Genomic DNA, 18,751 nt, shown 5'->3' with positions numbered 1-18,751 from the left:
ACGGTTTTTGAAGTGCAATTGACTATTTTGAGGTACATTTTACAGCTTCTGAAGTATAATTTTTTATTCTGAAATCTATTCATTCTGAAGTACACCTGGAAAAGGTGTAATCGAAAATAAAATTTTAAAGCTTTTGAGATCTGGAAAACGTGAATTTCATTTAATTCTGATTAACGCCTGAAAAATTGGACTGTGTTAAAATTATCTATAACTTTGAAAAATTTTTACCGAGCTTTTATGTACAATTGGAAGGCTGACCTTTTCAAATGCACCAAAAAAAATTTTTTTTTGAGATTTGAATAGGTAAACGAGATGTTTTCGAAGTTGATTTTTTCTTGAAATTTGAATATTTCAAACGCACTTTCAAAATAAATGGTTCAACAAAAAAATGTGTTTACATGTTTATTTGTTGACTAAAGAATCAGTTTATTAAATCTATTTTACTATTTGGAGGAATACGAAGAATGGTTGCGGATGTTCGAAAATATTTTCAAAGTTAAAATGTCCCAACATTTTTTTTGTAAACTGAAGCTGCGCCTTTTTAGTCTATTTATTTTTAAAATTTAGTAATTTTTTTAACTTTTACGAAAATTCGAAGTTGGGTATAACTTCGAGTTGGTTATATACATACATATATTACAATTTTACAAAGGGCAAAAATTCTTTTATATTTTTGGTTTGAGTTATTATCTTTACATATTATTCTCGAAATTTAACTGAGTTCGTATATTTCATTAGTTTTTTTCGAAACTGCTAAAATGTGAACATTTTTGTGCTTTTGAAATCTACGTTTTTGTTTTTTTTTTTTTAATATTGAATTGGTAACAATTTTTGAAATGCGATTAAGATTTGAAGTATAAATTGAGCATATTTTTTTGAAGTTAACATTTTGATTTAAAATATGACTAATTTTTAACTGTTTTAAATTGAAATTAGTTTACGAAGGTATATAAAAGTTTTTTTTTCGATATTTCAAAGTACGAAATTCGAACATTTAAGTATTCTAAAAATTCCAAACATAAATTTTTTAAAGATGTATTGACTGGAATAGTTTTCAAAGTTAAAATTTTGCATATCTTTCAAAAAATTTTCCAAGTTACAATTTAGAGTATTATTTCGAAGTTTAATAATTTGCAAAGTTCGAATTTTTTTAATTTTATTGATAAACACAATTTTAGAAAATCCAATAGTGTTCGAAGTTAAAATTTATTAAATTTGAACTTTTTGGAATTAAAATCATTTTCCAAGGTTAACAAGTTTCTTCGAGAATTCCGGGTAACATTTTTTTAAACTGATCCAACCTCACCGTTTCTTTTAAATATTTGAAATGAATTTTTTTCCAAAAGCACTAAATATAATAAAACGTCCATGTGTTTAGTACATAGTTTACATTTTTAAGCAATTCTGGAAATTATGTTTCGAAGTTTATAATTTTTTGAATTTGCTTAGTTTTTAAACTATCGAACTACCTTAATTTTTAGGCAGCTAAGCTCGATAAATTGTTTACGTTTGAAAGTTTTACTTTTGCAAAAACTAATAAATGCGTTGAAATTAACGAAATTTGACTCATTTTCGAAGTTAAGATTTGGCGTATTGTTGAATAATTTTCGAAGATCATACTTTTTTTTTTAAATTAAATAAATTTGAATTTTGTAAAATTTAAATAAATTTGGAAGGTTTACAGTTTTGTTTCGAAAGTTCCAGGTGCTAAATACGCATATTTTTTGGTGACTTTTTTTCGAAAGTTGACTAGTCCGGCACCGTTCTCAACCCGACTTCTTCCTTTTAAAATTTGAAGTTAAACGTTTTCAAAAAGTACTTTATGCAATAAAATTTTGATGAGTTTACTACAAAATTTAGATTTTTTTGCCAAATTTTTCGAATCATAGCGAAATCCCTCTGTTTTTAAGCTGCTAAATCAATTACAAATGAGACCAATCTTTCCAGCTGTCATAAATCTAAAATTTGATAAAAAAGTATATCAAAAACTGTTTAATATTTTCTTGCTATCCGAATACATTTTAATATAACAATCTTACAGGTAGCATATTTTTTTAAACTGACTACCTTCTTTGTAAACTGTTTGTATGTAGAGTTCAAAAACTGGTTTGAAAGCTCTGTATGAAGAATTGAATGTACATAAATAAATAAAAAAAATTACTTAAGAAATTGTTTGCCTTTCAAATCGACATACTTAATATACGAGAATCAAATATACTAAAAAAAATAAAGCGAAACAATATTTTAAAAATATTGCAGCATTCAAATTGGAAGACGATAACCGTTAAAATCTTGTTTGCATTATATTACTGCTCTTGTATGTATTACTACTTTGCTTTATCCGACCGCGCCTCTCTTTTCTTTCAAATTTTTCTCTTCTCGTAAAACTCAAATTGCTTTGCGTGGTGGAATAACGCAGATTTATTTAAATTCTCATCATTCGATATGTGACAAAACAAGACGAAACCAAAAGCATGTGATAACATGAAATAGCATTTATCATGGTGTTTCTATTTCTAAGTTGATTTTTTGAAAAATAAGCAATTTTCAAACCCTACCTTATTTGTGGAAAACTCGTTTGCGAACATACTTATTTTTGTACCGCTACAGCTCAAGTATGGCTTAATTAATTTTGAAAGCGTTTAAAAGAATATGCCAAATTTTATAAATTGATTGAAGTCCGCACTGTTTACATTAATGCGAATCAAGGCCCATATTTTGAAATATTTAATGTTGCTCGAATTTATTGCAATTACAAGCATAGTTTCAGTTCAAACCCAGCAAACACTCGGTGCCAAAAAAGGAGTCCTAAATTGAAACGTTTACGCTCATTATGAGCTCATTTGAGAGTCAGATGTGAAAGCAACTCTGTTTTTGAGATGGTGTCCGATATGAGTGTTATTTCATACACATACATGTGACTGAATATGATTGATATATGACACATATTGGTGACATAAACAGCTCATTTTGACACTTTTTGTACTCCGAAAATACTCCGTTTTGAAGCTTTTCGGAAACATTTATGAATATAAGACGTCTCATACATATACTAAATTATTGTTTTAAAATTCAGTTTTTTTTTTTCACATTCGGAAGGGGGCATTGAAATTAATTAATAATAATAATCAATTATTAAACTTTTATTCAAATTAAAAACTTTACACAGCAAAATATGAATATTGATTCCAAACTTCCTTTGTAAAATATAAATTCTGAGCATACGGCTCATAATTTTCATCACATTGCAGCCATAAAAGACTCCTACATAATCATATTTCTAATTCTCATACTTATCATATATTTTGGATTAATTCCAAACACCTTAAATATGAGTACTACAAGAATGTTTGCGGGGACCAAGCATTTTCAAATTCTCCTTAAATTTGAAAAAGAAGTTTGAGCGTCAGAAATATGATCATATAGTTTTTTGTGGCTCTGACACTGAGAAAACTATGAGCCCTATGTTAGGAATGTTCATTTAACGAAACAAATTTTTAGCAAATATTCATATTTTGATACGGAAATTTTTCCATCTGAGTAAAAAAATGGAACTACGTACATCATTATGTTTTTCTGCTAAACATTTACATGATTTGTATGTGTTTTATTGTTGCTATCCGTTTCAATCACTGCATTCCAGAAATGTAAGTACTCTAGATATTTTCCAATGTGTCTTCCCGATATTATCGTAGGCTGGCTATCATCTCTTCCCGCAGTTTCACAATCAATACTTCATAGCTTTCATGTTACCAGATATACAAATAAATGTTCCATGCGAGTCGTGAGCAAACCTAGTATAGCTCTGTACATAGCAAAACTTCAGAACACAGGGTACAAGTTATTCTTTAACTTTCTTCAAAAGATCCTTTACGCCGACTTTATTTCTCTTTAAGCGACTTATAATACTTTCACCTTTTTGTTTTCAAGCGATTTCCTTCTAAATATCTCTTGGGACCTTTTTTTGCCATCAACTCTTGGGATATGCTTTCCAAATTTCAATGTCATGATCCAAATTTCAAAATTAATGTAAAAACAAGAACTTCAATATATTACTCGGAGTCTTTTTGGAGTACAATAAGTGCCGAAAATAGACTGTTTTTAGGAGCTAATATGAATCATATATGACTCAAATTCAGGCTCATATTATATATGGAATTATATCGGCCGACCATTACAGCAAGAGAATTGCGTTCATATATGATTCTTAAATGAGCGTAAATGCTACGATTTAGGATTCCATTTTGATTCCTTTATGATTTCGAATGTTTGCTGGGTTACTACTCATTTTCCTAAAATAATTGTGTGATTCATTTAAAAACAAAGCACACAGCTGTTGATGGGGCTAATATGAATCATATATGACTCAAATTCAGGCTCATATTAAATACAAAATTAGGCTCATATCGGCCAACCATTATAGCAAGAGAATTGCGTTCATATATGACTCTTAAAAGAGCTCAAAAAAGCGTAAATGCTACGATTTAGGATTCCATTTTGATTCCTTTATGATTCCGAATGTTTGCTGGGTTACTACTCATTTTCCTAAAATAATTGTTTGCTTCATTTAAAAACAAAGCACACATATGAGGTTTTGTTCAACATATTTCCAAGCAAACTTAAATCTGCAGAAAAAAAATTATACGATTTATTGCATTCGACTTAGAGCTAGAGGTATATAATATAAATCATTTTTAAAAAATATTAAGGCGCCAAATATTTCAAATTGTATGCTTATATAGTTTATAAATTTATACTAAAAATATGTTTTATGTACGTCTGTTGCGTTTTGTTTAACATTTGAATTCATTTAATATTACATTTCGAGTTTAAACAAAATGCAACTTATAATTTGTTTTGTATTTTTTTACGCTGCTAAGTATGTGGTTAAAATAGAAGTTAAAATCATAAATAAAATTCCATAGATTTTTGATAAAATTTTAGAATTAAAATACTTATAAAAAATTAGTTAAGTTTAATTAAAACTACAGTAAAAAAAATTAAATTATAAAATATAAAATGTAGAGACTTGAATAGCGCATTTTCTACGCATTTGTGATTAATTTTTACTCAGCGCGCATCGAGTTTATTTTTGGCTAAAACAATGCATCGAAAGCCTTAAGTTTCTATTATGTAGTTTAAAAAGCACTTTAAACATCAATGCGACAACCAAGTTGCGGTAGTTTTTTTTTTTTTTTTGTGAAAACCTAAAATCCAGTTTTATGAGAAATTACTTAAATAGGCATTTTTAAGTAGTGATTTGCAAAGAAAAAAAATATAACATATCTATAAAGTATACAATTTGGTGAAAATTAAATTCTTAAACGGAAATTATCTAACTTTGTTGCTTTGAATGTCATCAAATTTGTGTATAGCGCTGCTTGCATGACAATCTTTTGACGCATCTTAATTAGTCTAAGTAAGCGAAAAGTCGGGCTGTTTCAAAAACGTTGCATAGATAAAAGGAGATCAAGGGCTGGGAAGGACATAACAAATTAAAAGAGCATAATGAAATGCTGAACAGACAGTATTCGCAAACAACTGCATAATCTAGCTTCCCCTCCAAGAGGGATAAGGAAACATCTGCGTAAACACCATGATGAGATAGCTCACCTGCCTACTCAGCCGTTTGATCTAGATAAGCATAAGGAGGATGTTAGCCCACACTATCGGTAAACAACTCTGCTAGATCGCGCCCGCTGAACCACATTAACAATTCAACCCTTGTAGAAGAAGAAGACATACTACGAAGGGAGACACGAGTCATTCTAGTCCAACTTCGCTCTGGATACTATAACCGGTTAAACTCTTACTTGGCCGATGAGATATAAGTGTCGACGCAAAAATGATAAAATTATTCGAATGCAGACAAAATATGGGTTCTCCTGTCAGCAATGAAAGCATAAGGAACAACTAATGCGTTAAACAAAAGAGCAGAGTAGTGTATACCCACGATAATCAGAGCTGTAAAATACCAAAATACAAATGAATGCAATCACCTTATTGTAAAAACTATATTCACAACCTCTATAATTAATTGCATTCATGTTTTGCTTACAGTCACTTATCGTTTTGGTATCAAGCAATTGCAATCAAATTTTGTGTTTTGTTCGTATTCTCCGTGTGTAAGCGAAAAGCGATGCTGTAATTCAATGAATAACTCACTTTTGTGCTAAAAGCTGTTTGCCGTCTATGAAAGCAAGTTTTCGAAATTAGTGTTAGAAAGCGAACGAAATACAAGAAATGATTCTTCAAAATACTAGAGTTTAAAGGCAAATGTAATTTATTATTTAAAATATAATTTCAATACACTGACTAGCTCGTCTTATGCGACACTGTTCGTATTTTCTTTTCTTCAAATAATAAATTGATAGTAATCCCAAAAAAAAAAAAATTAAAGGTTAAAAGTTCTATTATAAGATATACATTGTGAGATCCACCTACTTTTTTTGTTGTGACTGTCTATTCGTAAACTTATTCATCAGCCATTTTATGATTTTCATAGTTGGGAGTTTTCTGATTTAGGTTTTGAGTAGCATTGAGCAAATCTACTGGAAGTAGTTCAGTATTAGACCTGCAAAGCACAACCCTGTAGTTCAGCAGGCCAGCCGTTAGGCATCAAAATTCTTATTATATCCATTGCAGCATGAGCAACCCCCATCTATACGCAATATATGCGCTTTTAACATTGGCATATCATTGGAGGCGCCGTCCTGCCACATATAGTAAGTTAAAGGCCTTGAGAAAGATCACAGCCTTACAGCAAGGACGTAAAACACTGCAGACTTTTGGGGTATACTTTCTATCAACAGCCCCCACATTGTAAACAAAATGCTTTGAGAAATATCCACGGAAGAGGCTTGTTAATGGGCATATGTAGTAATAGGGCCATGACAAAAGGACTGTAGATTTAGATATCTTGCCACTGCTAGAACAACAGGGAAATCGCACCATGTGAATTCGAAATTATTTCGCACTGTAAGCTTTTTAATTAAAAAGATATATTTCTTTCTGCGAGAAATATTTAACACTTCATAAAAATTGCTCAATACGTTCCTTTGACGCTTATGTCCAACGTTCAGTTATTCATTGAAGTTTTCTGCGTTTAAGTTTCAGCGCCGAAACCGGTTTATCACCAAACCAAATTTTACAAGCGATAACGGAAAATAGACGTGCGTAAAGCTGGTAGACCCAAGTGCTCAAAAATAAGTTTAAGTTGTTTGAGAATTTAGTGCTTTTTAGGTGCTATTTAGGACCACAAAAGATAATTTAGGTGCTCATTTAGTTTTCGAGATATTCGCAAAAAGTGTGGGTTTGCTAACTTTACGTCAAGCTAGCAGACCCACAACTTAAATTTAACTTTTTTTTTAAATAAAAAATATATCAAAATTAGGTGCTATTTAATTGCTATTTAGTGCCACAAAATATAATTTAGGTGCTCACTTAGTTTTTATACAAAATATATCAAAATTAGGTACTATTGAGGTGCTATTTAGGGCCACAAATTAAATTATCTTTTATGGCCCTAAAAAGCACCTAATTTTGATATATTTTTTATTAAAAAAAAATTAAATTTAAGTTGTGGGTCTGCTAGCTTGACGTAAAGTTTTTTGCGAATATCTCGAAAACCAAATGAGCACATAAATTATATTTTGTGGCCCTAAATAGCACCTAAAAATCACTCAATTCTCAAACAACTTAAACTTATTTTTGAGCACTTGGGTCTGCCAGCTTTACGCACGTGGAAAATAGTTTCAATATTCATCAATTTCAAATTTACTTTATGTGCCTTAAATATATATATATATACTATGCATTGTATTACTTAATTCCATAATTTTTTGCTGTGCTAAATTTTTTTGTTACTTTTGCTTACCACATTAAGCTTCAACTGTTATTTGCAATCATTAAAATTTATATAAGAAGATAAGTAAGCATAATTTTAAATTTTACATTAATTTGTTTGTTTCATCAAATAATTTGTTGATTTTTTGTAATATTCATTGCATCTTTTTTATTAGCTTTGCTGCTTTTTTCTTGTTTTAATGTGCTTTCTTTGTTCACTTCGTTTGTTGATTTCCTTGTGTATTGTATAATTAGTTTAACTTCAATTTTGTTTTTTAGCTTAATATATTTTTTAAGGTTGTATTTTTTAGTTCATAATATTATTTTAAATTTCTGTGGTTATAACATGTTTAATTCTATGCCTGTATGCTTTGCTGTAATGTTTGTATTTGCATGTTTTTATATATTCTAAAACTCTTTACGATTTAATTGGGATTTTTCGTTTTTATCTTGTTTTTTTTTCTATAGAATATGCTGCATGTAATTTTCTTATTTCTTGCTCTATTCCAATTTATTTTTGTGATTTACTTAAATCATTTTTAATCCTGTCATATAAGGGGTTTCAAGTCGGAGTCAAGAGATAATAAGCAGACAACTCGATACACCTATGTAAGTATATCCCCGTTGATACACAAAATTGGAAAACCAAATTCAAACTTATTGAACGCAGTTGATATCTTTAAATAGAAAGTATGATATTTATTTACATGCGTTTTAATAAATAAAGCAGATTAATCGTTTAACGTATATTTATGAAAAGCAGAGATAATAGTATTCGGGAAGGCTAAAATCATCAAAGCATAAAATAAATGTAAGGCGCGATAACCTTCGAAGACATTTTAGGCCGAGCTTCTCTTCCAATTTGCGTCGTGCTCCTCCTGATTTTTTCCTACAAATTGGTGGGACGGGACCTACTTGTTTTATGCCGACTCCGAACGGCATCTGCGAGGCAGATGAGTTTTCACTGAGAGCATTTCATGGCAGAAATACACTTGGAGTACTTGCCAAACACTGCCGAGGGGCGACCCCGCTTAGAAAAATTTTCTTCTAATTGAAAAACCATATTTCTAAAATTTTGATGTTGCTTTGCCCGGGGTGTGAACCCAGGGCATTCGGTGTGATAGGCACGCTACCATCACACCACGGTGGCCGCCAAAGCATAGTCCGCTTTTTAAAAAAAGTCACACCGATCGATATCTTTCCACAACTCCTACGAAAGTAGCAGGAGATACGCAATGGATTACCTAGAAGGTTTGACGTGGTTATATCAAATCGTTTCCGTATCCCAATGGTGCTAATTTCCGAAATGTGCCGGAACGGCATTGAGCATTTCCAACATAAAAAAGCCTTTCAGCAAGTATTTAATTGCTTTAGTAGGGGAAGTTAGTGGTCTTCATAAGACATGAAGATGAAACCTATTTGTAGGAAAAAACGTAAAAACACAACGCCACAAATCGGAAGAGAAGTTCGGTCTTTCTTTCTTCGTGTCAATTGTAAATATTCCAGGATGATAGGTAAGAAGGCAATACATACTTATTTTGTTTTGTTGGTTTTCCGACAGGGTGGATAAATTATTTATATTGGAACGATCTTCCGTCATCCCTTGTACAATTTGGTTTTGAGACAAACCTGTTTCGGCGTTGTGCCATCATCAGTGTCGAGTGATGGCACAACGACGAAACCGGTTTGTCTCAAAACTAAATTTGACAAGGGATGACGGAAAATCGTTCCAATATACCGCAATACATACTCTCGAACGTCACTTTTCCCGTCTTATTCAATTATTAGCTGTGTTTTTTTTACATGTATATACATAAGCACCTAAACCATGTATGGACTGTTAAGTGCCTAACTTTATCTACACTGATGAAATTGCTGCTCAAAAACACGTCTAATTTCAGTATGCACTATACTCAAACACAACTGAAATATGCCTCCTTATTTTATCTCTATTCATCGCAAACGATTCAGCTTTAGGTTATATTTTATGACCAACAGAGGTGCGTGTCTACGCTTCTCAGCACAACCCGTTATGTAGCGTGTTATTTACCATTGTCTCTAGTCTTCGATATTTGCCACTAGATGGGTCTCCTAAACATTAACTAATTGATGATTAGCGTTTTTTTTACCCACGAATACAGTTGTATATATGTGTAAAAAACAACACAATAACAATAACAGCAATTGTAAATGTCGAAACCAATGAGGATAAAGTTAAAGCCCACTTCAAGCTGCTTATTTTATGCCACGAACTCATGGATAGGGAACTGGGCCTTTAAAAAAGACATACTTTTTAGTTTTTTACTCACAAAAATAAGTACACACTTGGCCTATACTGAAAAAAAACTCAAATGCAGTGGCTCACAGCTTAATTGATAATTTTCATCTAAAATATCGCAAACTCCATAACAGAAACCACATTAAAAAAAATGTCAAAGGTTATTCAAAGGTAAGGAGAATTAATTAAAATTTCAAAAATGACCATCAAAATTTTCAAACTTTGTTTCAGAATTTCTGGCAAATTTTTGAGTATGCAGTTTTGTAGCCTAATAAATTTTAGTATAATAATGTGTAAGTTAGAAATAGCACAACATTTTTCCTGAATTTTCAGAAATTTTTTCCATACATCGCATGAACAAAAGTGCATTTTGTATGTGCGAAATTGCTCGCCGAAAAAATTCTGAAAATTTAGGAAAAATTTTGTGCTATTTCTAACTTACACATTATTATACTAAAATGTATTGGGCTACAAAACTGCATACTCACAAATTTTCTAGAAATTCTGAAACAAAAATTGAAAATTGATGGTAATTTTTGAAATTTTGATTAATTCTCCTTACCTTTGAATAACCTTTGACATTTATTTGCATGTGGTTTCTGTTAGGGAATTTTCGATATTTTAGATGAAAATTATCAATTAAGCTGTGAGCCACTGCATTTGAGTTTTTTTCAGCATAAACCAAGTGTGTACTTATTTTTGTGAGTAACCGTAAATGGAAAATAAATTTGGTGCAAAGAAATAAAATGTGAAAAACTCTTAGTAGCTTAGGCTTAACTTAAATCCTGTGCTTTCGGCTGCAAGCAATGAAAATATTCGCTATCGATCTAAAGTACAAAATCCCACCTCTTATACGTTAAGATAGTTATATAATTTTTTGTCTATGAGCCTTTTAACATACATATATACCTCCTTCTACTCTGAGTTTCAACAAGTTCTCCTTAGCAAGACTGGACATAAATCCATACGTTGAACTTATCCGTCAAAGTCTTGTCTTGACGAAGGATGCTTACAACGAAACGAGATTTTATGAAACTTTTGAGACAGCGTGCATGCGAGTTTTCAGCTTATCATCCCTTCTTAAGTGTTTGACTGTGATATAGGTTCTTACATGATTCAATTACTAGAGGTTTGTTCTTCAAAGATGACAGATCTTTGACATTCCCAAATTGAAAAATCTGGACGGGTTGCTTTTACGAAGTAAAGAAAACGGGGAATAATTCAATTCCCTTCAGTGAAATTGTAGTAGACAAGTATCTTTGGTAGTATATTAGTAGTGATAATAAATTTGTAAATGCCAAAAGTTTTTGGGGAAATAATTCATTTTCTACTAAATATTTCGTGAACTGATAAGATTATGTTGGTTTGGTCATTCTTTCAGAAATTGTTTGAAGAATGCCGTACGTTAGAATTTTATTAAAAAATGCACTATCTCAAAATTTGTTATCAAAACTCCCTACATGCGTATAAATTCAATGCATTTTGTCATAAGAGGGAGTTAATGAAAAGCATTCTGGGATGAAGCGTTCTTCAATCTAACTCTAATATAGGGCGGTTTTGTGACAAATCCTGAATTGGGAAATTTTTGACAAACAATTTTGTTTGAGATAGCGTGATTTTAAACAGGCAGCCGACATGGGGTGATACGATACACAGCAGCCGCAATGAACTGACAAAAACAAAAATAAGAGAAATGGCTTATTGTCTTAGAACTTTATATTCCTACCTTGACTTTGACAGAAGAGTTAAAATTTTGTGCGGTCCTGCTACACAGGTAGTATTCACCTTTTTATTGTGAAATTTCGGAAAGCGCTTTTCCGTTAAGTATTCATGGAAGCGTTCCGGATAAACCTTTAATTTAGAATATTCGGAATACGTTCATTTGATGCTACCTCACGAGGTCCGAATATGCAAAATATTCCAAATATAAACCGATTCTCCAAATTCTTAAATGATGACGAATGTTCCGAACATACGGAATTAATAGAACAGAAACCGGAAGGTCGACTTTTAATACGCGCCCAAAAATATCGACAGAAGTGTCAAAAGACGCGTATTAACCTCGATAACAATAATTCAAAGGCGGAAATAACAATTCTAGCTCGTTCAAAAGATATTGACGAAAACCCGAAATATGACCCCGGGTTGCGTTGGCGGTCTTCAGCCGAGCTTTTAAAAAATTTCCCTGGCCGGTCAACCAATGAAGTGAGATCAAAATTAAATGCGTGCAAAATCTCTTTGTACACAAAATCTTTTTCAGTGCACAAAAACATTACAACTACCACATAAAAATTGTCAACCTCAACTGAAAATATCTGCGGACAGATTGTTGTTATTATTGTTGTCGAGGTCACCTCTCTCGATATTATTGGACGCGTATTAGCAGTAGACTCCTGTTCTAGACTTTTATTGGTTTAGGTTTCGTATGTTCATAGGTTTACGAAAGTGCACGATTCCTTGGTGTCCGTACTTTTCATAAAACCTATGTTCAGCCACACTAATGGATCATGGCATAGTTAATAAATTCATCATAAAATTAAAATAAATGTTCTAAGGAATTATGCAGTTAAGTACTTATCGAGTATTTGTAAACTATTTCTACTACTAATATTTTTCGAAAATTCGCAAAGAAACAACACAGTTAACGGATGCCAATGCGATTTGGGAGCAAAATGGCTGCAATTGTCAAAAAATGTGTCTGTCGAGCAAACCTCTTGTGATTGAATCATGAGGTTCTTATTTTCGTCAATTATTATTGTATTACGACTTTTTTTTCTGTAATTTTGGCATAGGTTTCTTAGTGTAGCTGGCTTGATGGATTTTTTTTTTATATTTTCTTATTCACAAATGGCACTCGCTTGAATTTGTTTAATTTGCTTTTTAGTGACATAAGCAGCCACATTTATATATAACATATTGTTGTAATCTCTTTTACATCTAAGTATAACACCCACTATCTAACAAAAATTGGTTTCCACTTTCGGCTTACAAGTTTGAGTAAATTTTTTCCGCTCTCTTTTCCAAATCACTTCATAATGATACTGATATATATATACAAATGTGGGTCTGTTACGCGTATGAAATGTTCAGTTTTATACAATTGATTTGTTTATTTTGACAATAACTTTTAACATTCGTCTTGCATATTTGCCTTCTTTGCATACAAAACTTTTGTGGCTGATTGTAATTTTTAAATCTTAACAAGTCAAAACTAACATGACTATTCATGGTTCTATTTTAATGTTGCCATGGCTATATACATGACAGCTGTCATGCTTAAGGCGCTTCCATTTTGAAGCGTTGTATGCGCGTTGTACCTGGTTAAAATGCTGCAGTAAATAATTCTAACATGTTTACCCTTACATACATGAAACAACTGAAAGATCTAAAAGCAGCATATCCTCGTAAATTGTCGTTATTCAAAATTAGTGTTGCTGTGATAATTCCCACATATTTGGGGGGGAAAATGTCGGCAGCTCAGCTTAGCTATGCAACAGTATTTTTCATTCAAATTGTCTGCTATTTTGTATCGTATCACCATCTGCTTTTCAGTACACTAATCAATGTTTTGCTTTTTTGTTTTAATATTTTTGACCTATTATTAGCCATTTCCTTGCATCTCCGCATCTAAATAAAAAATAGTTGTTAAAATTTGGTTCCTCTATACGCAATATGTTAAAATTTAAATGTAAATTATTCATTTATACCTCCATTATTATTGTTGCTGCTGTTATGATTTAATGTTGTTGCCGTTGTTGTGGTTAAACTCGTTTCAGCGGATGGTGTCATGGGTCCAGCGGAATGTGGCGTGAAACCTGGTTGACTCATGCACTTTTGTCGCACTTCGCGTATTTTCAGTTGAAGATCTTGCTTTCGCGGAAAGACGTCGATGTGTTTCTTCTGCAATCAAAATTAGAAAATTTAAATTGTTTAACCCTTATAATTTATTCCGATTATTTTAAATAACAAGTGAGTTCTGGACTATCCCGAAGGGTTCTTGGAATGATCCTGGGTGAATTTCGAAAATTCATACATTTTGGGATTATGGGATATTGTAACGAATTTAGTGAAATTCCCCTTATTCCACATCTTTTGCTACCGTTCAAATCGCTAAACTGTTGAATAAATAACTCCAATATTCAATAATGCAAAATCGTCTTTACTAGACTACTTTCAGAGTAATTCACAATAACACTAATACTTCACAACCAATAGCGTGCTTAAATCAAACTGCTTAGTCATGCCTCAGCTTGCGTTGTTTTTATACTCTCGGTTTCCTAGTTCACCCATTTCTCTTAATGTCTAGTAATTTCGTGAACTTCATGCTTGGTTACCAGCCATATACATGTATATTTGTAGTTTGTAGCCATATGCGTGTGTATATGTGAGTACTACTTCGGCTGATGATGACAAGCGTTTGTGAGTATCTCTCTGCTGCCTTGTATGTATGTGTGTACATGATGATTGATTTGTTTACGTACATATGAGTGGCTGCTTAGTATCGGCTTAGTGATGCTAATATTCGCCACAATATTATTCAGGAACAGTCCTCATTATTTTCGGAACTACACTTACGGTAAAAAAGGCCGACGAAACTATGTTCCGTGTTACATCGTTTCTACGGTTATTACAGCTACGCAACACAACTTTTTGGTTATTGTGATTAACATCGATAATTCCTTAGCTGATTAGGTGGTATCTTAAGGCGAGAAAGTTTCGAAAGTCCCTAGCAGTTTTACTAAAAGCATCGATATTCCATAAAGTAATATATTTTATCCTTGCAGAAAAAGTTAACATGATTGTCTACGAGGATAGTATAAACATGAAAATCATAATCTCATTGGTTCACCGCTACTCGAGGTAAAATAATTAGATGGTCCCTAGCTAGAATAAAACCAGCTTCTTACCACTAAAAACCCGAACCCGAAACTGGTCTCGGACCGACTGACACACATTATCAAAATAGCTTAGAAATAAGTCCGCCTTGTTTGTTATCACGCATCATCCATAAATATTTTTCAAATAACACTTCGAAGAATTCGACTAACGTTACGGATATAAGCATCCTGAGTCGGAAATTCTCCTATACTTGCTCCGTTTTGTGCCACATACTTAAATTGTCCTAATCTTTAAAAGTGACAAGAAGGATGGCATATGTAACTTTGGCTATCTATAATGTCTACAGATTTGGCGGGATTGAAAAATGTAAAATGGATTTTTCCGGTTAAAATTTGATAATCCCAAACCAGCATGCTGTTGTTGTTGCATGACTATCTAGTCACAAATCTTGACAGATTTAGCGAATATTGCATTGATGCGTCTCCAACCAGCCACACAGTGCACTGTATGAACAAGACTTTATCTAATCCAATGCAATGTCTTTTCCGTTGGTCCTACGTAAAGAAGTGACTCGAGTTTTTGTCCCGACCAAAGGATGCCATTTCAGTGTAATTTTATTTCATTTGATGTGTTCTGCTTACAAACTGTCAGCTGCGCAGCTCCTTACAACTGGGCTACTTTATACTTTCCTCACTTTATTTCCTTTCGGGGGTGTTCTTCTTCTTTCCTTCCTTTGCGATCCGAGTCCCAGCGCACCCTCGCCACCTTCCAGCAGAAATATTGCTCGGCGTGCCACAAAGGGTTCCAGTTGTTGGTCGCGCTAAATATTAAAATTATTTCGGGATAATTTTCGGACAATTTTTGAATAATTTCGAGATTATTTTCGGGATCATTTCGCAACTATCTTAGGATCATTTAAGGATTGTTTCCGGGACAATTTCGAGATTGTCGCTTCGGATTTGAATTCGGTTTCGATGCGGGGGGTTCTTAGAATCATTTTGAGATAGCTTGGGAATTATTTCAAAATAAAACCGTGGCTCTCTCCGGATTATTCCTCATCACATTTTTTTATTTATTTTTTTGTTTATTCGTTCTTGTTCTTTCGTCAGAGTGGACGTGCAGTGCCAGCCTCGGCTCAAACAAAATATTTTCGGGCGTGACGTGAAAATTAAAATGGACCTAAAAGGTGGCACCTAAACTCCATTCTGGCAAATTGGTAGACTTGAGACGCAATACTTCCCTAAACCGGATTTAGGGAAAGTTTTTGCACTCCCAACAGGAAGTATTGTAAATAAATAACTGTGAAACAAAAATTTAAGTACGGAAAGCAACGGGAAAAAGAAAAACAGAGGAAACGCGCCACATATTGAAACTATAATTACCAAAGCACACTGAACAAATTGGCGTTGGCGTTTTAGCTTTCGAGTTGGTCAAATAATTCGAATCTTATTCGACCTTCATTCGGTATTATTATATACGCGGAATGAAGTAACTTAAATAAAAAAAACTTCAACAATCATATATATTATTTCTAATTGCTGTTTTTACGTACGGGTCCCCTTTCAAAATCTATAAATAAAGTTTTGGTTGGAAAGATGGAGATTCAGGCTATAAGCGAGCTTTAGGCAATTTTAGTGGTAGTGCTTTTGTTTAGCTATATTTTATTAAAATAATTTGTTAAAAATAAACGATTGTGAGCACACAAAGAAATCTATTTGTATTATGGCACTACTGTCAATATTGGCACTGCATTACCGGCAGTTGCTCCCATACGCCAGATGACAGCGCAAGCTGTAAGTTTTAATTGATTGATAGAACAGCTGATTTCTGGTGATATTTGAGAAGACTTTTAGATTGGTTGCGAAAGATGCGCACGGGTCCGGCTCGTAAAAAAAAAACAAAAAATAATAATAAATCGGCATTAAAAGCAGGACTTATCTTTTTTTCCCATAAAAAATTAACTTACCTTTTTTTCCATAAGAAGCAGATTATTCAATTCGGAACAATTCCAGAATAGTTAAAGGATCACTTCAGAATCATTTCGAGACTATTTCGGGACCAATTGGCAACAATTTCATGATAATTTTGGGATTATTTTATGATCCTGTAATGGTACTAAAATGATACGAATTGATTCCGCAATAGCTTCGAAATTATTCCAAAAATAGTTCCGAAGTGTACTTGAAAGGATGCTTCAACTGCCCCAAAATTGTCCTGAAACAGTCTCGAAATGGTTTTGCAGTTTTCACGAAATCATACCTAAATTAATCTTGAAGTTATACTGAAATGTTTTCGAATTGAATGATCCGGTGTCTGCTTCTTATGAAAAAAACGATAAGTACCCAGGTTTTGTTGGAAAAAATAATAAGTCCAGCTTTTACTGCCGTTTTATTATCTTACCGCACTTTTTGGGATAGGTTTATATGTATCGCTTTTATTCACGCTTATAAAAATATACTTTTTATCGAAGGCATTTCATATATGAGTACATAAATCGAGGTCAAAGCAATTTTTAAAAAGAGACAATGTACAACTTATGAACAAAGTTATACTTTTTGGTTATACTATTTATTTTCTTCACGCGGACGCAGTCGTGAGCAAAGGCCATAGGTAGCAAAAAATATAAAAATTTTTATATTATACATACGAGCCGGACCCGCAACCAATATAAAAGTTTCTTATCAAATATCAACAGAAATCAGCTGCTCTATTAATCAATTAAAACTAACATCATGCGCTGCCATCTAGCGCATGATAGTAACTGCCGGTAATGCAGTGCAAATATTCACAATAGTGCCATAGTACAAATATATTTCTTTGTGTGCTCACAATCGTTTATTGTTAACACATTATTTTAATAAAATATAGCTAAACAAAAGCACTACGACCAAAATTGCCAAAGCTCGCTAATAGCCCGAACCTCCATCTTTACAACCAAAACTTTATTTATAGATTTGGATTCCAAATAAGAGCGAAAAAGGGACCCGTACATAAAAACAGCAATTAGAAATAATATATATGATACTTAATTGTAATCGTCGTTACATACCTGAAAAGCCATTGTAGCTTGCGCTGATGGAAACATGCCATGCTCGCTAAAAAGTTGATAAACATAATTGCGACGTATTTCCAATACTTTGCGATGTCCTTTTTCGCTGGCATCAGATCGCGCACTTTGCAATGGAGTTTGAGGGGTGCGCGGTGAACGATCAGTCTCATCAGAATTCTCTAAACCTTTAAAAGAAATAAAATTGAATAGAAGCATAAGTTTTCAGATATAACTTTAAAATACAGTTTAAATATTATTTCTTGTGCCATACAAGGGCAAGAACAAATATTAAAGAGCCGGAACTTTTACTCAGAAGAGATATGACAAATGAGCATGCGTCATGGAATTCGAAGCTTTTTCAGATGATATCAAACGTATATAAGCACGCCACATTTTTGTTTAGAAACATTTGTTCGAAAACATTTTAGCTCAAGAAAATTTGTTTCAAAAACGTCGTAAATTAAGCGGATAAGTTAGCTTAATAGGGCGCATCGCTCGAAGCTTGTAACGTAAACGTTCCAATCACATTTGGCGAGAATAAAAGAAGGCGAGAGCTGCAAATGATCGGCCAAGCGGGAAAGGCGTACAACCAAGCGCGAGGCTGCAAAGTGACGAAGATTATGTGCAGGTCTCAAAACCTTAGGTTAACAAAGTTACTCTTATCATTGAAAAGAGGCGACTGTAGGCTTATGTTGGGTATTCCGACTGGACACTCCCATGTTGTTGTTGTTGTAGCGATA

At 32.8% G+C, this 18,751-nt stretch overlaps 1 protein-coding gene across 21 annotated transcripts in view; it reads right to left on the bottom strand.

The window, feature by feature from the left end:
- Positions 1-790: 790 nt before the first annotated feature.
- The window catches only part of cic (Putative transcription factor capicua), a 227,748-nt gene continuing 209,787 nt past the window's right edge, over positions 791-18,751 (bottom strand). For all 21 annotated transcript variants that reach the window (XM_067789532.1, XM_067789583.1, XM_067789605.1 and 18 more), the window contains 3 exons: positions 18,012-18,196; positions 13,831-14,023; positions 791-13,750 (listed from right to left, as the gene is read on the bottom strand). In XM_067789532.1, coding sequence (XP_067645633.1) covers positions 13,725-13,750; positions 13,831-14,023; positions 18,012-18,196 — 404 coding nt within the window. In that variant the 3' untranslated portion in view covers positions 791-13,724. The remainder of the gene's footprint in view (positions 13,751-13,830; positions 14,024-18,011; positions 18,197-18,751) is intronic.

Source organism: Eurosta solidaginis, chromosome 1 (assembly GCF_040869045.1).
Source record: "Eurosta solidaginis isolate ZX-2024a chromosome 1, ASM4086904v1, whole genome shotgun sequence".
Taxonomy (NCBI): domain Eukaryota; kingdom Metazoa; phylum Arthropoda; class Insecta; order Diptera; family Tephritidae; genus Eurosta; species Eurosta solidaginis.
Note: the sequence above shows the minus strand (reverse complement) of the source record. Positions and strands in the feature narration are given on the sequence as shown.